The sequence below is a fragment of the Peromyscus californicus genome, unplaced genomic scaffold, assembly GCF_007827085.1.
Source record: "Peromyscus californicus insignis strain IS unplaced genomic scaffold, ASM782708v3 Scaffold_8__1_contigs__length_139910024, whole genome shotgun sequence".
In the NCBI taxonomy this organism is placed as follows: Eukaryota; Metazoa; Chordata; class Mammalia; order Rodentia; family Cricetidae; genus Peromyscus; species Peromyscus californicus.
This window is the reverse complement of record NW_026294606.1, coordinates 117,015,566-117,035,787: the sequence shown is the minus strand read 5'-3', so window position 1 is coordinate 117,035,787 and position 20,222 is coordinate 117,015,566. Positions and strand designations below refer to the sequence as shown.

Below are 20,222 nucleotides of genomic sequence, written 5' to 3'. Positions count from 1 at the left end.
ACCCAATGCCACAGCGCTTAGCTTCGCTTCCTCTTTTTCTGTCCTTCCTCTAATCAAGAACACCTCTAGGTGCTTCTGAGTCTCAGGGGAGCCTCTAGGGCAGATAGAAGGCTGAGTCAGGCGGCGTGGTGGGGACAACCCTGACATCACCTGCCCCTCACCCACAGGGACCCCGAAAGCAGAGAGTGCCCGAGCTCCAGCACATGGCCAGTGGGCACACCAAGTGGCTGAACAAGCGCAAGGTCAAGGCCTTCTACTCAGACGTCCTTGCTGAGGACCTCCGAAGTGGTGTCCAGATTCTCATGCAGGTGCCCTGGCAGGCTTCCCACGGGACTGACTCAGTGCGGCGGTGGCTTGCGAGGCCCAACGTCCTGGTCCAGTTTAAGCTTCAGTGGCTGCAGTGGGAGTCCCCTACTTGCTTGTCTCAAGCTGTGCTGGTTCAAGGATGCCCAGAACCCCTGGGCACCTGTGGAGAGTCTGTGGCTTTGCCCAGATCCTGTTTCTGTGTTATTTTATTTTAGTTAAATTTAGTTTAGTTTTAGGGGGTTTTTTTTTTTTTGCAGTACTGGGATTGGGCCGAGGGCTTCAGTGCATGTTAAGGTAGTAGCTCTACCATTGAGTAGCATCCACAGACCCCTTTTTACTTTAAAAAATAGTGTTTGAGACTGAGTCTCACTAAATTGTCCAGGCTGGCCTTGAACCCACTCTGCAGTCCAGGCGAGCTGGGACTTGCAATCCTCCTGCCTCACCCTCCTAGGTAGCTGCAAGTCTAGGCCTGTGTGACTTGAAGCCTTCCTCCCTTTTATTTCTTCAGATACAGTTTACATTTAGTAAAGTGAAAACCATAGAGTGACAAGTGTTTTCGTATGTGGACACCACACAGTGGTCTGTAACCATCCCTCAGATTAACATCTAGAATGTTCCACCAGGCAATGAATTTACCGCTCCACATTTTCATGTGAAGCATCCGAGAACCTTTTTCAAAGATTTTAACTGTTTCTCAAGATGAAAAAAATGTGTGAGGTCTCTTTTGGGGAAGAATTCAGAAAACTTAGATTTTAGAAGCAGGTAGAGAGGACAAGTGTGCACTTGGTTTTCTTTCTTTCTTTCTGTTTGGTTGCTTTGTGGGTTTCTTTGTTTTGTTTTGTTTTGTTTGAGACAAGTAACTACTATGCAGAGCGTGCAGCATCTGACTCAGGTTGCCTGGTGTGCCCCAGATTCTGTGCACTCACACAAAGATCCTCTTGCCTTAGCTTTTGGGGGTTGGGAGTAGGGGGATGGGGAGAGTGGTACTTGGGGATCAGGTACAGGGCCTCCTGAGTGCTAGGCAAGTGCTCTACCATTGAGCAGACCCCTTGTCTGCCTCAGACTCTTGGTAGCTGTGACTAAAGGCATGCCCAACTCTCTCTCTCTCATGTATATATATGTGCATATGTATATATATGAATATATGCATATATGTGTACATGTATGTATATATGAATTTGCATTTATTTGTTTTGAATTGTATACTTTTAAGTGATTAATTTCTTTTGGAGACAGGGTCTCACTGTGCAGCCCTGGCTAACTGGAACTGTCTATGTAGACCTCCAGGCTAGCCTCAAACTCACAGAGATCTGCCTGTCTCTACCTCTCTGGTGTTGGGGTTAAAGGTGTGCACCACTGTACCCTACTCTAAAATGGTTGGTTTGTTATATTGATTTCACTCCAAATCTTTTAAAGAATCTTGTCACAGGGGCGGGGAGAGAAGGGGAGAGAGAGCCTGTTAGGATGTGAACTCCTGTAATCCCCACACATTGGAGACAGACACAGGAGGACCAACAAAAGAGAGAGGTATAGAAAGGGAGGGAGAGAGGATATATAGACTAGGGGCCCAAGAGTCCTCTGACTTGACACGCTTTCTGGATGGACAGAACCCTGAGCTCCTGAAGCATGGGAGGTAAAGGTGGCTGGGATGAGCAATAGCCCTGCACTGATGAACTGTCACAGAACAGAGCCCTTGCTGATCCCAGGGCCTGAGGACCAGATCATCTTCTGACTGACTCTCCACCCCTACCCCGGCAGGCCTCGGGGCTGGGGAGAATGAAACCCAACATTTTGGTGGTCGGATTCAAGAAAAATTGGCAGTCTGCTCACCCGGCCACAGTGGAGGACTACATTGGCATCCTGCAGTGAGTGAGCTCGAAGGTGCAGCCTGTGAGCTGTTGGTTTGGCCCACTGGGGCTCCCTGGGCCTGGGGAAGCAGAGCAGAGGCAGTGTAGGCCCCTGGAGTCAGTTGGTGAAGGCTGAGGTGGAACCGACAGAGGGTGTCTCACCTCGGCCTTCACAGACACTGAAATCAGCAGGTAACACAAAGTGTGGGGTGGGCCAGGTGTGGGGCTCCAGGGAGCAGTGGAGACTGTGGCAAGCTGGAGAAAGCTCTGGACAAGCGTGCCCCTCAGAATGCAGGCCCAGGGTTGCTGGAACGTTCAGCTTTCTAGAGTAGCTGAGCATGGTGGTTGTTAAGCAAAAATCCTGGAGGCTCACAGTTCCCCAACTGGCAAGCTCCCAGGTGGGATTCGAGCAGAGGTGGGAAACTGGCCCAAGGAGAGTCCTCGAGGCCTTCGAACCCTGACTCTGAGCCTCAGCACCTCCAGCTCTTTCCTTTGTGTGTAGAGAACACAGAGGGAAAGTACCATCAAAACACAAGGCTGAGCCTCGAGGCCCTGGGACCTACATCCGGGCCTGCTGTTAACCCCCTATGGGACTCAGCTGTCACCCCAGCTGCTTAACACAATTATGACATGGGGTTGAAAATCTGGCCCCCAGGCTTCCTGCTGCTCCAGTGTCCAAGGCAGTCCAGAGATGTGTAATTGAAGGAATCTGTTGAGGGAGCTTGGCCCGGTGGGCCAGACCCTCAGGGAGGCCTTGGATTGTCATGTGAGGGAGGCCATTCCTAGGTGCACACCTGTTCATCAGTTTACAGTTCCGGCCATATAATCCTAGTGCCAGCTTCTCAGTTCCTCACTGTCTGACCATGAGGAAGTTGCTCTCACCCCAGGACAGGTTTTCCTGTGGAAGTGAAGTGGAAATTAGAGTCCCCAAGCTCCACTCGTGGCAGAGAGGTTGACAAAGTCAACTGATAAGAAGGAATGGGTGTGACATGAAGTAGGGCCTAACTTGGTTTCCCTATGAGTGTCACAGATGACTCTCCAGTTCTGTATACGATACACATAGGGAAACTGAGGCCCACAGACCAACACTAGACATTAGGTCTCCTGGGAGCCAGGTCACAGGGCCAGCGGCTTGACCCCACATCTCCTTTCCAGTGATGCCTTTGACTTCAACTATGGCGTGTGCGTCATGAGGATGCGTGAGGGGCTCAACGTCTCTGAGGTGACGCAGATGCACGGTGAGTACTCGCTGCCCCTAATCTGCCCCTGTCAAAAACCAACCTGCCCCTGTCAAAAACCAACAGCTCTTTTAAGCAGTGCGAGGAAGAGAGGGAAAAATTAGTGAAGTCACCAACTTGTAGATAGCCAGTCCTTCATGGTTCCTTGGAACCCATTTGTTTCCAAACAGAGATGAGACCCAGAATAAGGAAGCGGCCAGGTCAAAACCATGCTTTCAGCTAGGGGCAGACAGGGAACTGGAACTCCCACGTCACTGTCGGATAGCCATGTGGGTGGAGAGGATCTGAGAGAGAAAAGGCGAAGAGGAGGAGGCCACCCATATAGAGACACCACAAGGAAAACACGTAAAGGCCATGGGCACTGGACCTTCTCGAGATCGCCAGGATGTCCTTGGGGCTCCGAAGAGGAGCGTGTTTTCAGCATTTGGAAGCCGCACCTGACTGTGGAGAGTCCCAATTAGTGATGGTTAGATGTGGGAAAGACAAAGAGAGGTCCCGACCAGCAGACAGGCAGGCAGGACTCTTGTTCTTTGCTGGCAGGGACACTGTCACCAGGGGGCCAAGGACATGCCTTCCCATGGCATCTAAAGAGTAAATATTTATGTAGCCACTGCCACAGAGTCAGCAGCCAAGAGACTGTGACTGCTCTAGGCAGGTAACAAGCAAAGCCCCTCCCCACCCAGGGTGCTGCCTCTGGGGACAAAGCCGATGCTTATCATGGTGGGCACACAGGTCACCTCAGCCGTGAAAGTGTCCTGAGGAGATGGACGCAGGGTGCTCAGAGGCCTCTCTGAGGACAAGACCTGCCTGTTGCTGAGGAGGGTGGAGCTGGAGAGAGGGTGGCTCCGGTGGGCCACCCTCTACCCTGAGGTGGTGTGACTTGTGGAGGAGCTGACTTATGGAGGAGCAAGAGGAAGTCAAAACAGCTGGCTTGTGGGGGGCAGGCGGGAGCCAGGGCAAAGGGAAGCAAGCAGCGGCCAGTTACCCCGGAGAAGAGTGGGGGGACTTTCTTTTAGCATTAGGGGAGCTCCAGGAGGTGAGGATCCCAGCATCCCAGGCAGGAGTGCCTGTAGCCCAGCTATCCCCATCTATTTGCAGTTAAAAAAAAAAAAAATGTTTGACCCAGTGGAGGAAGGCATGGGAGCCAGTGGGCATCAGGGTTAGGCCATCTGTGTCTGTCACGGGTCAGCTCCCCGACTCAGAGGATCAGGGTTCTCTTGTCCTATGGGGATGCTAGTGTCAGAACATCTGGGCACTTGGCCAAGAGTAAATGGCTTTCTCTTGTGACAGCGGTGTCCTAATAACTGAGGTTGGGTTACTGTAGGTTTTGAGTTCCTGTTGAAGACGACCAGTGATGAATCTGGGTCTGTGGGCTCAAGGTCCACCCTTGGAAAACCCCCCTCTCAGTCATGCTCAGATGCTATCTGCAGAGAGGACTGCATGCTGTCCCCTTCTTTCAGGGGCACCTGCACTGAGGGAGAACTGGCAGCAGGTGCAGGGATGTCCTGCTGCATTTGTGAGGGGGGGAAGAAGGGCAGGTTCCATCTGAACAGGGATGCTGCAAAGAAGGAAGAGCGTTCTCCCAAACAATAGTCCCCCAGGGTCCTCAGGATCCAGGGAGAGCGGAGCTGGGAGCTGGGCATGGGCTCACGCAGCACTCTAAGAAGCATGGAAAAGGACATTAGCTGTGTCTGGCCAGGCCTGCAGAACGCCTCTGGCCACTGCACGCCCACCTCACTGGGAAAGCCGGCTGTTTTCAGGGAGGTCCTGGCAGTGACCTTGCTGACTCAGATGTGCCCCTTCTTCAGCAGCCCCCGAGGCACTGGTACAGGAGGAGCAGGCCAGCACCATCTTCCAGTCGGAGCAAGGCAAGAAGACCATCGACATTTACTGGCTGTTTGATGATGGAGGTCAGGTCCCCTCAGACCCGTCCCTGTCCCCTGGGACCTTCTGTCTTCCGGGTCTCTGCATCTTCTGACCTGCCCTTCTAGGCTAGGCTTGCTGAGGCCTCTGGTGGGACCCAGAAGCCGACAAAGTGGACAGAGGCCTTAGCTTGTCCTGGTTTTAAAACAAAACCCTCAGCTTTAATGATGCTGCCTTTGATAGAGTCAGCAAGAGACCACAGCCTTACCTCAAGTGAACATATCAGCCATCTGTGTCTGTGGGTTCCACGTCAGGCCCCTTCTAAGGTAGACCAAAATAATGAAAAAAACAGTCATGTCTGTATCAAACATAAACAAACGAATTTCCTGTCGCCATTTCCTCCACAATAAACCCCAGGAGCAATTTTCATGGTACAGGGTTTGTGGCAGGTATGATAGGAGGTGACCTAAGGGATATGCAAGGCCACGTGCAGGTTCCACATAGATCCTGCGCCACACTGTGGAAGGTATGGGCGTCTGAGGACAGGTCCTGGAGCCAATCCCCCTGTGGATATCCGAGAGCCCCTGTGAAGTTCACTGCTGAATGACACCCAGGCAGGCTGGGATGTATGAATCTATGCCCGGCTGCAAGTGTTCTTGCGGGCTAGCCCAATGCAGTCTTTTTCTCCGAAACAGGGAAACTGAGGCACAGAGTAGCATACGCTGATCACATGGTGGCTGGGCCTTGGCCGTGTGTGGAGACATGACAGGGAGGGATGGCTCCTACTCACTGGGCGGATGTTCAGTTTTCAGGAAATAAATGAAGACCATTCTGACGTTTCCAGGCGAACGCACCACCCTCAGCTCATGCACCAAGTACTCTGTGCCAGCTTGCCATTTAAAACCGCCCCATTGGTTGGGTGTGCTGTCACATACCTACAATCCCAGCACTTGGGAGGTACAGGCAGGAGGTCAAGAGTTCAAAGTCGGCCTCAGCTGCATTATAAAACCTTGTCTCAAAAAGGCCAAATAACCAGGATGCAGAGGCAGGCAGATCTCTGAGTTCAAGGCCAACCTGGTCTACAGAGTGAGTTCCGGGACAGCTAGAGCTACTACCTACCTACACCAAGAAACTCTATCTCAAAAAAAAAAAAAAAAAAAAAATAGCCTCCCACATTAGCCAAATAACCCACAGCGCCACTGAGCGCGATGGTCAGTGGGTTTAGTCTGGTGAGCTCCTCCACTGTGAGGAGCTAAGGTCCAGAGTGGGGGGGGGGGGTTTTCGCTGCGGCAGTGTGGGGTGGAAACACACAGAGAGCTCTGTCCTGAGTCTGTTCCTCTTGGCTCCTGGGGATTGTCCCCGACAGGCCTCACCCTCCTCATCCCCTATCTCCTGCACCGCAAGAAGAGGTGGGGCAAATGCAAGATCCGGGTGTTTGTTGGGGGCCAGATCAACAGGATGGACGAAGAGAGAAAGGCGTAAGTGGGGACCACGGGGCTGTGCTGACCCGCCAGCTAGTCTCCCTGACTCCCTATCCCTGTGCCCTCCACCTGTGCCCCTGGGTGGCCCTGAGATTGTCCCAAAGCCCAGGCCAGCTCTCTCCAGCCCACAGCAACGGTGCCTGGGGTTCAGGCAGGAGCTCTCTCCATTTCCAAAGTGTTGGCTTCCTCTCCCACCTTGAGACGACCCTGGTGCCCTGGTACTTGCTATGATAGGGGCAGGTGGTAAGTGATGAAATCATGAGACTTTTCACAGACAGATGGGTGTGCAAGGCAGGACAGAGGTAAGTGAAGCAAGATTAGAACCCTTTCTGACACTGACCCCCGAGTAGGGATGCAGGCTCACGGAGAGACATGAGGTGGTCTAGGCGGCCAGGAGATGCTGTAGAAAATAATGGGGAAATCACACTCAGTCTGTTGGTGAGAAGGGACTTTTAATTCCCTCTCAGGTCTCTGGCTGATTTGGCAGGAGATCTTGGTGTAAAGCTGGCCTATCCTTGAACTCATTTGCTCTGTCTAAGCAAACAGAGCAAGCCTGACTCATTGGCCTGGCAAGCAATGCCATCACATGGCCAGAATTTGGTGACACCTTTATTTCAGTGTTACCTCTTCCCGGCAACAAGTGTTGTTTTCTGTTTTAATTAAGATAAAATTTGCTTCTGAAATGTATCTTACTTCACCCTTTTTTAATGACTGTAACAAAACACCCGAGGCAGGCTGTCTCATAAAGAAAAGAGGTTCCCTTAGTTCATGGTTCTGGGGGCTCAGTCAAAAAGGGCTGCATCTGGTGATGGCCTTCTTGCTGGCAGCGACCTGAGGTTGTGGTGACATAGGACATCACATGGCAAGATACAGGCAGGGTGTGTGTGTGTGTGTGTGTGTGTGTGTGTGTGTGTGTGTGTTCCCCTTTTTCTCAAGAAGCCACCAAAGTTCAATTCAATCATGAGATGCAAACCCAATGACCTGGTCCAATCCTAAACATGTCCTAAACACCAGAACAGGATTCTGTTTCATGATCTCACCCCCACACACTGAGGATTAAATCTTAACCTGAGCCCCTGGGGTAAACAGTATGCAAATCGCAGCACTAAGGCAGAATGTGACTTGTCTTAAATAGACACAGAAGTACACAGAGGTGTGGTCGCGGAGGTGTCCAGCTGGCAGGAGATGGAGGGGAGGGGCTGGGCGACGCTGACTTTCCAGGGAGGGGAATTGAGATTGAAGGTCGTACCGAGACCTGCTCAGGCGAATCGGGGCAGTTTGCCCAAAGAGAAGAGCCTGGTGCAGACTCTAGCGCAGGTCCACGACGCCCCAAGGACAGGATGGGAGGCGACCCCTGACCAGCGCCACTCCTCCTACGCCAGGTCTCTACCTTCATTCTTTCTTCTAGTCCCCCTCTGCGTTTGGGGGGGCCCAGCAGTACTGTCCCTGTCTCCTCCCTCCTCCCCCCTACTCGGTGAGAACTTTTCCAATGAAATATCCTTCCTTGGCAAGGCCAAGAGCAGTGTTGAGGACGGCAGCACCTGGCTTTCAGGACCTGTAAAGAGTAAACAGACCAGCAGGCTCTGCGGCAGTCTTGGCTTCCTGTCCCAGCTCTGGGTGGCAGCTGGGTTCCGTGAGGTTGGCTTAGCTCAAGGTGGCCCTGTCAGGTAGCAGCATGTCCCTCTCACAGCGGTTATGAAAACCCTTCTGTCTCAACTGCCACTGAGTGGGCTATGCGATCTGCTCTATGGGATCGCTATGACCCCAGGCCTGCTGGGCCCCTGACGTGTGCCAGGATGAGGCTACGCAGCTCTGCTTTTAAAACCCTGCTTCTGGGAATGCAGCGCAGCTGGTTAAGTTTGCTGAATGTATACAGAGTCTTGAATGCAACACTCAGAAAGTGTGCTGCCAAGTGCTGGGGAAGCAGAGGCAGAAGGTCAAGGTCATCCTTAGCTAGAGTGAGTTGGACTCCAGCCTGAGCAACAGGAGACTCAGTCTCAAAAACTAAACCAAGTTGGGCAGTGGTGACACAGGCCTTTAATCCCAGCAGAGGTACATGGACCTCTGAGTTTGAGGCCAGCCTGGTCTACAGATCCAGTTCCAGGACAGCCAGGGCTAACAAAGAAACCCTGTCTCAAAAAACAAAACAAACAAACAACAACAAACAAACAAACAAACCAAAGGCCTAGCGGGCTGAGGGGGCTGGAGAGATGGTTCAGCAGTTTAGAGTACCCGCTGCCTTTATGCAGTACCCAGGTTGGAGTCCCAGCACCCACACAGGCCACTCACACTGCCTATAACTTTAGCTCCAGGGGATCTGACATCTGGCCTTCTCGGACACCCTTATACACATGGCATACACACACAGAAAGACACACATAGATGTGTCAATAAAAAATGAATCTTAGAAAAAAATGTAAAGTCCCACTCCTAAGTTCAAGAGCCAGCAGGGATCTTGGTGTAGGGGTCCCAGCCTGGGCCTTTGGACTCCCCCTTCCTAGGATGCTCCATGCTCTCCCAGTCATTTCATCCACTGCCTTTGCTCACTGGCTTCCCCCTCCAGTGAGTCTGGTAGGCCTCAGCTTGGTGGACATAGCACATCTTGGGGGCATCACCCAGTCCATGCTTTGCCTAGAGGTTCTGACCCAGAACTGGGCTGGAGTCCACAGGTGTGTTCTGCAAGATCCTCGGTGATTCCAGTGTGGGCACTGCTCTGTCCCAGCTCCTTGGGCCTTTCCCAACCTTCACCATGCACCAGGCAGCCAGATGTGAAGTCTTTCCTGAGTGCATAGACCACAGTGGGCTTCTCCACTGATGCCACCTTGGTGCCATCTAGCATGCAGCTCCTGGTTTTCTTCTCAGCTCTTGTGTGTTGTTGTCTTGGTCTCTCCCACCTCCTTTCAGTTTACCTCCTCATCTTCCCCTGCCTTTGACCTCCAGTTCTCAAAGTGTGGCCTGGGACCTAGCAGCATCCTAGACTTTTCCTGACCAGAGGACACGTGGGAAATCCTGATCAAATATTTTTCACATTGCTTACCCCTCTCTGACTTACTCCCCCCACATTTCTCACTGTGGGGCCACCTGGCCTCCTGCGTGAGCCACATCTGTTCTGCTCACCGCGACACATACATCAGGTGCGTAATAAACCTCAGAACGAGCGGATACTGTTTTAAAGTTCTGCATCTCTCTTCCAGGATCATTTCTCTTTTGAGCAAGTTCAGACTGGGATTTCATGAAGTTCACGTCCTTCCGGACATCAATCAGAAACCTCAGGCTGAGCAGTGAGTTCTGTGTTGGGAGTTCCAGACAGAAGGGCCGCCTCTGGCCCTCTAGATCCCTCTGCTCGCTGCTCCCTTCTTCCAGCCCTGCTGGTTCCTGTGCTGCTCTTCACATGGGCCGGACACACCGTGCCTCAGGACCTTTGCACGTCTAACTCTTTTTCTACCCAGCGCCTTCTGCCTTGTGTTCACAACTGGCTTCAGAAGGACACATTTCCTTCAGCCAGCAGAGAGGCCTTCCTTACCCGTTATTCCCTATTGCAGGACTCAGGGCATATCTTCCTAAAACACCTGCTTATTTGTGTTTATTTGCTTACTACCACCAGCTGAGCAGGAGTTCAGTGAGGATGGGGTTCAGTCTTTCTTGCTGACAGTGGGGTAGCAGTACTTGGCGCTGAGTAGGCTCAGGAGGGGAGGGTCCAGGTTAGCGGACGATGTGTGAAAAGTTGCTGAATGCCAGGCCTAAGTGTCAAGGGCTGAGGCCACATACAGGCCATGCACTACAAATGACAAAGTTGGATGCTTCGGCCTGAGGAGTATGTCTGTGGGGGGTATCCCCACCTTGAGCTTCCTCCAAGTTCCTGGCTCCCCCGGAAACAAGGCCGTGTCACCCAGCCTCACCTGGACTTTCCTTTCTAGCACCAAGCGGTTTGAGGACATGGTCGCACCCTTCCGTCTGAATGACGGCTTCAAGGATGAGGCCACTGTCGCTGAGATGAGGAGGGACTGTCCCTGGAAGATCTCAGACGAGGAGATTAACAAGAACAGAATTAAGGTGCAAGAGAGGGAAGGGGCTCACCAGGGTCTGGGGTCCCAGCTGTGAGTCCCATCCTGAGCTTCGGGAATCCCCACTTGGCCCACCCCAGTGTCTGAGATGTCCTTGGGTCACATGCGAGGGCTGAACCGTAACATCACGGATCCCCATGCTGCCCTTGGTGGGGAGACTGGTCCTGCTGGCCACTGCTAGGTTAGAGTCCTTCTTCCAGAGAGGCTCTTTTGACGGTGGCTGCAGTGGCATTTTTAGGTGAATGAATAAACAGAAGGGCCAGGCACCCAGGGGCAGATCTCACTTTTCCTCTCAGTATATCAGTGGCCCTGAATCAGGGGCCATTTGCCACCCTCCCCCAGGTAGGGACATTTGTCAACTGTCTAGAGATATTTTTGGAGGTCACAACTCAAGGGATGCATGCTACAGCTATTACATATTCCATAGAAACCAGGAGCCCTAAGAAATGCCTACAAGGCACAGGGCAGCCCTCACAACAAAGAATTGGGCATCCGTGATGCCCACGGTGAGACGGTGAGAGCCCCAGACCGGGCCAACTCACTTGCCTCGGGTCCCTTTCTCTACACTGAGTATCCACCCACTTTCAGGTCCCAGGCGCTGACCTCCTTTCTGAGGGACCCAAGATGGCCTTAGGTTTAGGTGTGTCCCCCAGCCAGCCCCACACACCCAGGGACTTTGAAGACTTTCCCAGCCTGGCAGCAGCTGGCTCTCCAGAAAGTACTGAATAAGCAAGGTGTCTAAAGCTGGTCCTCTTAAAGCGTGTCACTGGGAGCTACACCTGCTCTATAAATTCCCCTGGTCTTTATACAGTGGGTCTTCTGGGTACATGCCCTTTGCCTGGTACTGAGTCAAGTTAGCTCATTTGATCTCCTCCACATCCCCTGGGGTGGACATGATCATACCCACTTTTCAGAGGGCCACACTGAAGCTCAGCGAGGCTCTCCTGGGGCTGGGGAGTCAGGAATTGTTTAGGGGAGTAATTCTGCACCCAGCTGATCTGGGGGTGGGGTGCTGTTGAAGAGGTAGGCAGTGACCTTGGCTTTCCTTGGCCCCAGTCCCTTCGGCAGGTGAGGCTGAATGAGATTCTGCTGGACTACTCTCGGGATGCCGCTCTGATCATCCTGTAAGTCACATCTGGCTGGCGGGAGGAGTGGCCTGTTGGGGTGAGGGGTGGCCTGTTGGGATGAGGGGTGGCCTGTTGGGATGAGGGTAGCTGCTCAAAGGGGCCCAGAACGCTGCAGACTCAGCCTGGCGGCTTTTCAGAAAACATGGCCTGTCCAGTGTCTGCCTCACGGCGCTGGCGTGAGGGTCAGCTGGCAGGTCACAGGCCGCGTGTGTCCCAGGCATTGCTGATCTCCCTTGCTGTCTCTGTGTACTCCTTTTCCTGCCAACCAGGCTTGGTAAATGGAGGCAGCTCATCCCAGACGCCAGTGAGTGTGTCTCCTAGTTTGGAAATTGCCCAACCCCTATTGGCTATCTGCCGTCTCTTACTGATTTGAGTGTCCAATCTGGACAACAGGAATGGAGGCTGCTCTGGCCACACTGTCCCTCCCTGGACCTACACTCACCCCACGCTGCCCTCTGATGTTAGCCAGGGCTGAGCAAGTGGACAGGGACAGTGGCAAGGAGGGGTCTCCATGTGGCTCTAACCTCTCTGAGGCCAGTAATAAGAACATGGCCAGCCAAGGCCTTCACATCTGTAGCTTAGGGTAACACAGATTTTGATAAGGCTTTTCCCACGCTTGCTGGGGGCCAAGCACTCTGTCTGCTCAGACAGGACATTTCATTTGTAGGGGCTTCTACCACATGAGAACATAAAGCCCCCAGCCTAACATATGGCGCTTGCATTGAAACCCCAGATGGGACTCACAGCAGGGATCCTTCTACCTCTGCCTCTCTGGCAGTCAGCAACCATGGACTTGTCAAGAGGTGGCCTTCTTTTCAAGGCGTGTTCTGATATGGGGTCTTATTCCTAAAACCCCGAGGTGTGTTGAGGAGGAAGGCCAGGGTCAGTCTTACTTGATAATGAGATGGTCACTGTCATGCACAGATGACGGTGTGGGCATGAGCTTTCAACAGTGTCCTCTTCAGTGTGCATGAGTCTAAACATCCTGGCAGACTTGCCAAGTGTTATCTGCTCTGGAGAGCAAGCCCGTATCTGCTGATACAAGCACTACAGTAGGGTTTCTATTGCTGTGAGAAACCACCACCAAAAGCAAGTTGGAAAGGAAAACGTTTATTTCAACCCACAGCTTGTAAGTCTGTCATCCAGGGAAGTCAGGGCAGGAACTCAAAAGCAGGAACCTAGAGGCAGGAGCTGATGCAGAGACCGTGGAGGGGTGCTGCTGACTGGCTTGCTCTTCCTGGCTTACTCACTCTGCTTTCTTATAGCACCCATGACTACCAGCCCAGGGATGGCACTGCCCACATGGCCTAGGCCCTCCCACTTCAATTATTAATCAAGAAAATGCCCTGCCTGCCCACAGGACAGTCTGCTGAGGACATTTTCTCAATTGTGCTCATCTCAAAAAACTGACTCTACCTTGTGTCAAGTTGACTAGAGACTAGCCAGAGGAAGCAGTAAGGGTGTGGCAAAGAATGTTTACCTCCTGCAGAGAGGCCTCAGACTTAGCACTCTATTGGGTTTAGAATGCATGAGACTCGAGAATGGTCCATTCCCAACCTGGCTGCCCCCTAGACTCCATAGGCCATATCTGACATTGGATCCGCAAGAAGACACTGCCACCAAGGAGCCCCTTGAGGGTGACATGAGGAAATGGAGTCTCTACTTCAGACAGAAATACTCCCTCTTCAGGAAACACCAGTATTGTTCCCTGGAGGCAGTGTAAGTGCCTCTTTGAGAAGATCAACATGGCAAACGGGCAAAGACCCAAAATGCCCCAGCCTTCTAGCAGATAAACAGAAGACTGACAGGTGAAGGCTGAGGGCAAACACTGTGGGACCGTGATTAAGCACGCCATCAGAACCCTGATTCCCGAGGGTCTGGCCCTTCAGCCAGTTCCTCAGCGTGGAAGGCAGCCAAAGGTTAGAGTATGTCCCAGGCTAGACTGTGGGGACAAGGGGTGTGTCTTCTTGGACAGTACTCAAACTGTAGTTCCAGGCACTCACTCAACCAAGGTTCAGGAATCATGTCTTTCATTCACTCGGAACTGTAACAAAATACCATACACTGGGTCACTTGTAAGCAACAGGAGCTCATTTCTCGTAGTTCTGAAGGATGGACGTCTAATATGAAAGTATTAGCAAATTTACTATCTGGTAAAGCCAGCCTTCTGGTCATAGACTCACAAGTCACTGTGAGACCCCTTGTCCTCACATGACGGAACTGTCTAGAGCCGTGTTGTAAAGAGAGCACTAACCTCTCAGCCTGATCACCTCCCTAAACCCCCAGCTCCTAAACCTCTTGCCCATCGCCCTCTGAGCGCAGAGGGAAGCATTTCAACGGGGTGAATTTTAGCTGCTCATGCCTATTCAGACCACAGCAAATGGCTTACTGACTTCGTTCCTGCGGATCACTTCATATGTGTCCAAGGACAGACAGGCATGTAGACTCCTTAGTGACTCGTGGTGTCCTGTGTAGAGTGGCAGTCAAGATCTCAGATGGATTAGCACCAAAGCACAGAGCTCTGAGCTGAAGCAACTGCCAGTCCTTCCCTGGGTCACCCCAGAGGACACCAGAGCCCACACATGCTTTTCCTCAAGGGCTGGCTCCCTGTATTCGGCTCTCAGCCAGCCAATGAATGGGGCCCTACACAGGAAGTTACCGAGCTGAACTCTGCCTTAAAATGCCCTCCTGTGTGGCTCACAGCATTGAAAAGGCGTCCAGACTGTGACACCCAGTGTCAACCAGGTGTGGACCCTCCTAGTGCAGGGCCCTATGTGACAACACTTCCGGTCAGGTGACCCCCATTGTGTCTGAGCACTTTCCAGGGCCTGCAGGAGATCATGCTCTCCTACTGAGAAATCGCTGAGGACAGGATTGCTTTATCACCAACACCTCTCAGAGAATGTTCCTAAGGCAATGTTGGGCCCAGGGTGTGGCCCAAGTCAGAGTACAAGGCGGTGGAGGTGGCTTTATCCCCGATGCTCCAAGACCTCTAACCAGGTGGGGACCTGAGGTGTGAACTCTCCAGAGTACTGGTGTACAGGTGTACAACTCTCCAGATGGCAGAAGCTGCTTCCCCAGGGCTGTAAAGAAGCAGGCTTGCAATCATGACCGGCTGTTAGCTCACTGTGTAACCTTGGTAAGGACGCCCGTGTCTCTCTAGCCTTGGTTTCCCTAATGACCACTGAAGCAGGCTTCAAGGTTCCCTTCCATGGTGCTGTGGCCCCACATTTATTTGCTATTAAAATGAACCTATCTCTCAGGGGCCCCGTGATGAGAAAGTTTACCTGAGTGGCACCTCTCCCTGCCTTTCCCTTCTACCCCCAAACTACAGAAGTCAAACGCCCACCAACCAGTCTCGGCAGGATTAGTCAAGGAGAGCAATGAGGGTGTATCCAGTCACCCTGGAGACGACACCTGTACAAACCCCACCCTAGCCAGCAGCTGCAGCTGTCAACAGGGCCCCAGCTCTTGGACCAACTCCATGGGGTGGACAGAGCAGCTGTGTGTGTGTGTGTATGTGTGTGTGTCGCAACTCTCCAAGCTGGAGACCAGCCCAGATTTCTCAAGGTGCAGTTGAGGTCAGCCTCTTTAGACCTGGGAACCCTAGAAATGCAAATTGTACAGTCTCTCCCAGAAGGGGGCTGGGAAGGGGTTCAGGACCCCCGTCACCAGATATTCTAAGGACAACAAACAGGCAGCAATCCTCTCTGGGACCAGGTGTAATGGACATCTAGGCTAGTGTTGGTTGCAGGCAGAACCTGGCTGTCTGTCTGCTCATCAGTGGGTTATCTGATGAAGCACCCCAACACCTCCACCCATGTGTGAGCACAGCTACACCTGCACAGCCCCACAGCCTCTGTTCCTGTGGAGACCAGATACCCCCTTTCCTTGTAGGGGTTCCCTCCTCAATGCCAAAGAGTAATTACTAAGGAGTACTCACCACCAGTGGATGTGTGAGGATACTGTAGGTATGGGTCTTGCTGCTTCCAAGAATCATCACTAACTGTTCCTTGAGACGAGGACACTGCCATAGGAACTGAGTCCTCTGCTCAGCACCTTCCAGATGGGGAGCGGACGGGCGCTCAGCCTGTCACCATTGGCTCTGTTCAGGGACTTAACATTGACCTAACATTGCCTTGCAATTTCGAACAGAAGTTGTTTTGTTCCTGGTTTTGTTCTAAAGATAAGGAGAGCACATCCTGTTGGCAAGAGCAAGCATGTCATTGGCTGGTGCTTGAGTGAGCTAAAGCTGCCATCCCTGGGACAGGGCCACAGGCTCCACTGAGGGAGGGAACTTGATGCCCAGGCATACTGTAGGAACCCTGAGTGTTTCCGGGCTCTGAAATGGCAGGCACCTGTGCCCTCTGGCCTTTAAAGTTGGTGAATTGGGTTCCCAAAGATAATGTAGCATTTCGTGGATGGCAGTGTCCTCGGCCTCAGGAGTGCCTGTGAAGTCTAAACTTGGCCTTTCTCCTCTCCTGTGCCTTTCCACGGACTGTCACCAAACGCTTTCGAATGAAGATGACAGCTGCTTAGTGACATAGACGTCCTTGTTCCCACGCACCTTTCCTGCTCCTGGGGTCCTCACTTTTTAAACACAGGGCAGTGGCTGTCCCGCTGGTGTTAGGACCCTGCATGTTAGTTAGTGGTCACAGGCTCTTAGTGGGCGTGTGAGGTGGGAGCAAGCAGATGCCGCTGGCAGAAAGGTCTAGAGACCTGGCTGGGGGCCCAGCTCTAGCACCTGCGCCCTGTGTGCCCACAGACAGCCCACGAGGGCAGGTCCTCTCACTTTAGAGAACCCTGAGGCTCAGAGCCAGTCCGGCACTTTGCCAAAGCCACGTGGCTGAGGACATGGGCAAGGCAGCTTCTGTGGGGTCAGATTCTGAACTCTGAACCGCAGTTCCAATCTGCCTGGCTGGCTGCTCCGGCTGGCCTGCCCTACCACTGGGGCACTGTCCACCGCTGGGCTAGACTAAAGCTCGGACAAAACAGTGCCTGGGGAGGACTGGTAGATCTCCAAGTCCCATGTAAGCACTGGTATCCCAACTTCACGCACCACAGCTGGTTCTGTGGGAGGCTGTATTTCCCCGAAGCTGAACCCTAGGCACTGGTACACGGTCCCAGTGCATCGTTAGAATCATTAAGATGGTAGAAAAGTCACTTTCTGATCTAAACAGCCAAACATGACTGAACAGCATTCTAGGACATCTTGTTATTTACATGGTGTTGTGCAATTGGGACAGTGGGGCCCCCCCTCCCCGAGAGGCCATGCTGGAGTCTGCCCTGACACCCTCCCTTGGCCAGGGGGCAGGACCAGGGCATGCAGCTCCATCACACAAGCATGTCATACTGTGGCGCTGGAAAGGCAAGCTTGGCATGGTGCTAGTGACCTCGTGGGGTGGTCTCTCCCACTCAGCAAACATCTTCTGAACCTGCCTCTCTCAGAGTATATTCTAGGCACAGAAGGGAGAGGCCAGGTAAACCCAACCTGCAGGTGGATATATTGGGACACGTATTCTAATGGGGGACACAGACGACAAAGAAATGCAACAAAAGATGCCTTTAAGATTGGGAAGGGCTGTGAAAACAGTCAGATGGGGATTGGATGGGAAGGTGTGGTCAATCAGAGGAGCAAAAACCTGGATGATTCAAAGGAGCCGCCCAGAGCTGGGCATGGTCATTTCCCAAGTGTCAAGAGCATCAACTGCAAAGGTCTGAGGCAGGAGCAGGCTTGGCATTTATCACCGTGGCTCTTCAGTAGTGAGTAGGGCTAAGTGAGGTTGGAAGGGTTGGAGGGGACTGGATCACAGGGTATGTGCGGGCCATGGGTCTGCTTAGAAATACTTTGTGGCTCAAGGTATTCTGAGGAACTCTGTGAAGGACAGTAGCGAGGTCTTAAAGTGCCGGGAAGGAGGCCAGGTGGTGGTGGTGCACGCCTTTAATCCCAGCACTCGAGAAGCAGAGGCAGGTAAATCTCTGTGAGTTCGAGGCCAGCCTGGTCTACAAAGTGAGTTCCAAGACAGGCTCCAAAAAAGCTACACAGAGAAACCCTGTCGGGAAAAAACAAAAAAAGAAAAAAAAAAAAGTGAGTGGGAAGGAGCCATGAACAAGCAGGAAGCTGATGGACTGTTCAGAGAACAAGGCCTGGGCTGGGCTGTGTGGGGGAAGCCCTGGGTAATTCCTCTGCCACTGCTCTTCTTCCTACAGCACCTTGCCCATCGGAAGGAAGGGGAAGTGCCCCAGTTCGCTGTACATGGCCTGGCTGGAGACCCTGTCCCAGGACCTCAGACCTCCCGTCGTCCTTATACGAGGCAACCAGGAGAATGTGCTCACCTTTTATTGCCAGTGATACCCAGTGTTCCTGCCCAGAGCCGAGGGTGTGGGGGTGGAGTCAGAACTCACCCTCTCCAGCTCCGAGTCCTGATTCAGACTGATTCATCACATCTGCTGGTCCCCTGCAGAAGACGGTGTGTTTCCAAACTGGCTGAACCCCGACAGATACACCTTCTGGGCCTTGAAGTTGCATGGAAGTCTCTGGAAGATTCTATCTCTTTTTAAAAAGCTTTTTCTTGATGACCAAGTAGTAAACTGCAGTCTTTGATTTGTATGCGAATTGAGTCCCAGCATGGGGTGTACATCTTAGCAGTCTCTCCAGACCATCCGGGCAACCATGCCCAAACCCATCTCCTTCCCGCATACAGGAGAGCGGGAGCCTGCCCTGGGGGCCTGTGCGGAGCTCCGAGGACCACAGGGTCCTCTGAGCCTGCGCGGTAAGGCACGTTTCTTCAGCCCTCACTCCTGTTGCTTTTCAGTGATGGCGCCTAGGTGTTCTCACTGGTTATTTAGCCCAGGGTCGCTAAGGTTCTCTGATTACACAGTCCATGGTTTTCCTGGGGACTCCGGAACAACTGACCGGAAGCATCAAATTGCAAAGCAGTATTCTCACTCTAGGGGGCACCCTCCAGATTCATTCATTCATTTTCTCTCTCTCTCTCTCTCTCTCTCTCTCTCTCTCTCTCTCTCTCTCTCTCTTTCTCTTTCTCTTCCTCTCTCCCTCCCTCCCTCCCTCTCTCTCCCTCCCTCCCTCCCTCCCTCCCTCCTCCCTCCCTTCCTCTCTCCCTCCTTCCTTTCTTCCTTCTGACAGAGTCTCATGTAGTCCAGGTTGGACTTGAACTTGCTCTGTAACCAAGAACAGCTTCGAACTTCTGATTCTCCTGCCTCTGCTCCAGAGTGCTGGGATTCCAGGCACATGCCTGGAGTTTTATGGGGTGCTAGGGTTCAAACCTACAGCTTTATGGCTATCAGGCAAGTACTCCACCAACTACGCTGCCCCACCCAGTCTCTTTTCTGCTTCTTTTGAAGGTTGGTTGTAATCTGCTAGATGATTTCCAGACCCACTCATGGGCAGTGATCGATGATTTGAAAAATGGGTTTCATTTCCGCAGGTTGTGTGTAGGGCCTGTGCTGGATAATTTTTTTGTTTGAGGTTTTGTTTTGTTTGTCAACTTGACACAAGCTAGGGCCATCTAAGAAGAAATTGCAATTGAGGAAATGCCTCCCTCTGACTGGCCTGTAGTGACTGATGTGGGAGGGCCTAGCTCTCCATGTTGCATTATCACCCCTGGGCAGGTGGACCTGGGTTGTACAAGGAAGCGGCTGAGCAAGCCACGGGGAACGAGCCAGTAAGAAGTGTTCCTCCATGGCCTCTGCTTCAGCTCCTGCCTTGAGTTCCCGCCCTGACTTCACTTCACGATGAACTGTAAGCTGTAAGATGAAATAAACCTTTTTCTCCCCAAGTTGCTTTTGGTCATGGTGTTTATCCAGTGACAGAGACCCTGACTCAGCCTGGATGCTGCTTCTGTCCCTGCCTGAGTGACAGGAGTGCCCAGAAAGACTGACAAGAAGGCCAAGATTCAAGGGCCCTGGTGGTTTAAAAGGGGAAGCAGAGGAGACATGGAGATGGCAAGATGGGTCAAGGAAGAAAGGAACAGGTCCTACCCGGCCCCGAGCTGAGGGGTCCACCCGCCCAGGTGAGAGAGAGCAGGTTGGCGGAAGGCCAGGTGCCTCGAGGAAAGGCAGGGCAGTGGCGGGAGCTGGGCAGGTGGTAAAAAGACTTACACCTGGCTCCAGGGAGTGTGCGGAGCGGCTGCAGGTTCGGTCCCTGAGAAAATGGTGGCTGCTGAGGTGGACGTGTGGGACAAATGTGAGCACGCACTGAGCGTAGGGCACAGGGACAGGTGTTGAGACACCAAATCAAAACACCCTGGGCTTTGCTCTCTTGGCAGGCAGAGGC

At 52.7% G+C, this 20,222-nt stretch overlaps 1 protein-coding gene across 1 annotated transcript in view; it reads left to right on the top strand.

The window, feature by feature from the left end:
• Positions 1-18,948, top strand: part of Slc12a3 (solute carrier family 12 member 3) — a 36,837-nt gene extending 17,889 nt beyond the window's left edge. Inside the window, exons 17-25 of the mRNA XM_052729194.1 lie at positions 168-308; positions 2,065-2,171; positions 3,309-3,391; positions 5,200-5,301; positions 6,621-6,732; positions 9,930-10,016; positions 10,653-10,788; positions 11,856-11,923; positions 18,137-18,948. Coding sequence (XP_052585154.1) covers positions 168-308; positions 2,065-2,171; positions 3,309-3,391; positions 5,200-5,301; positions 6,621-6,732; positions 9,930-10,016; positions 10,653-10,788; positions 11,856-11,923; positions 18,137-18,278 — 978 coding nt within the window. The 3' untranslated portion in view covers positions 18,279-18,948. The remainder of the gene's footprint in view (positions 1-167; positions 309-2,064; positions 2,172-3,308; positions 3,392-5,199; positions 5,302-6,620; positions 6,733-9,929; positions 10,017-10,652; positions 10,789-11,855; positions 11,924-18,136) is intronic.
• The last annotated feature ends 1,274 nt before the right edge of the window (positions 18,949-20,222 follow it).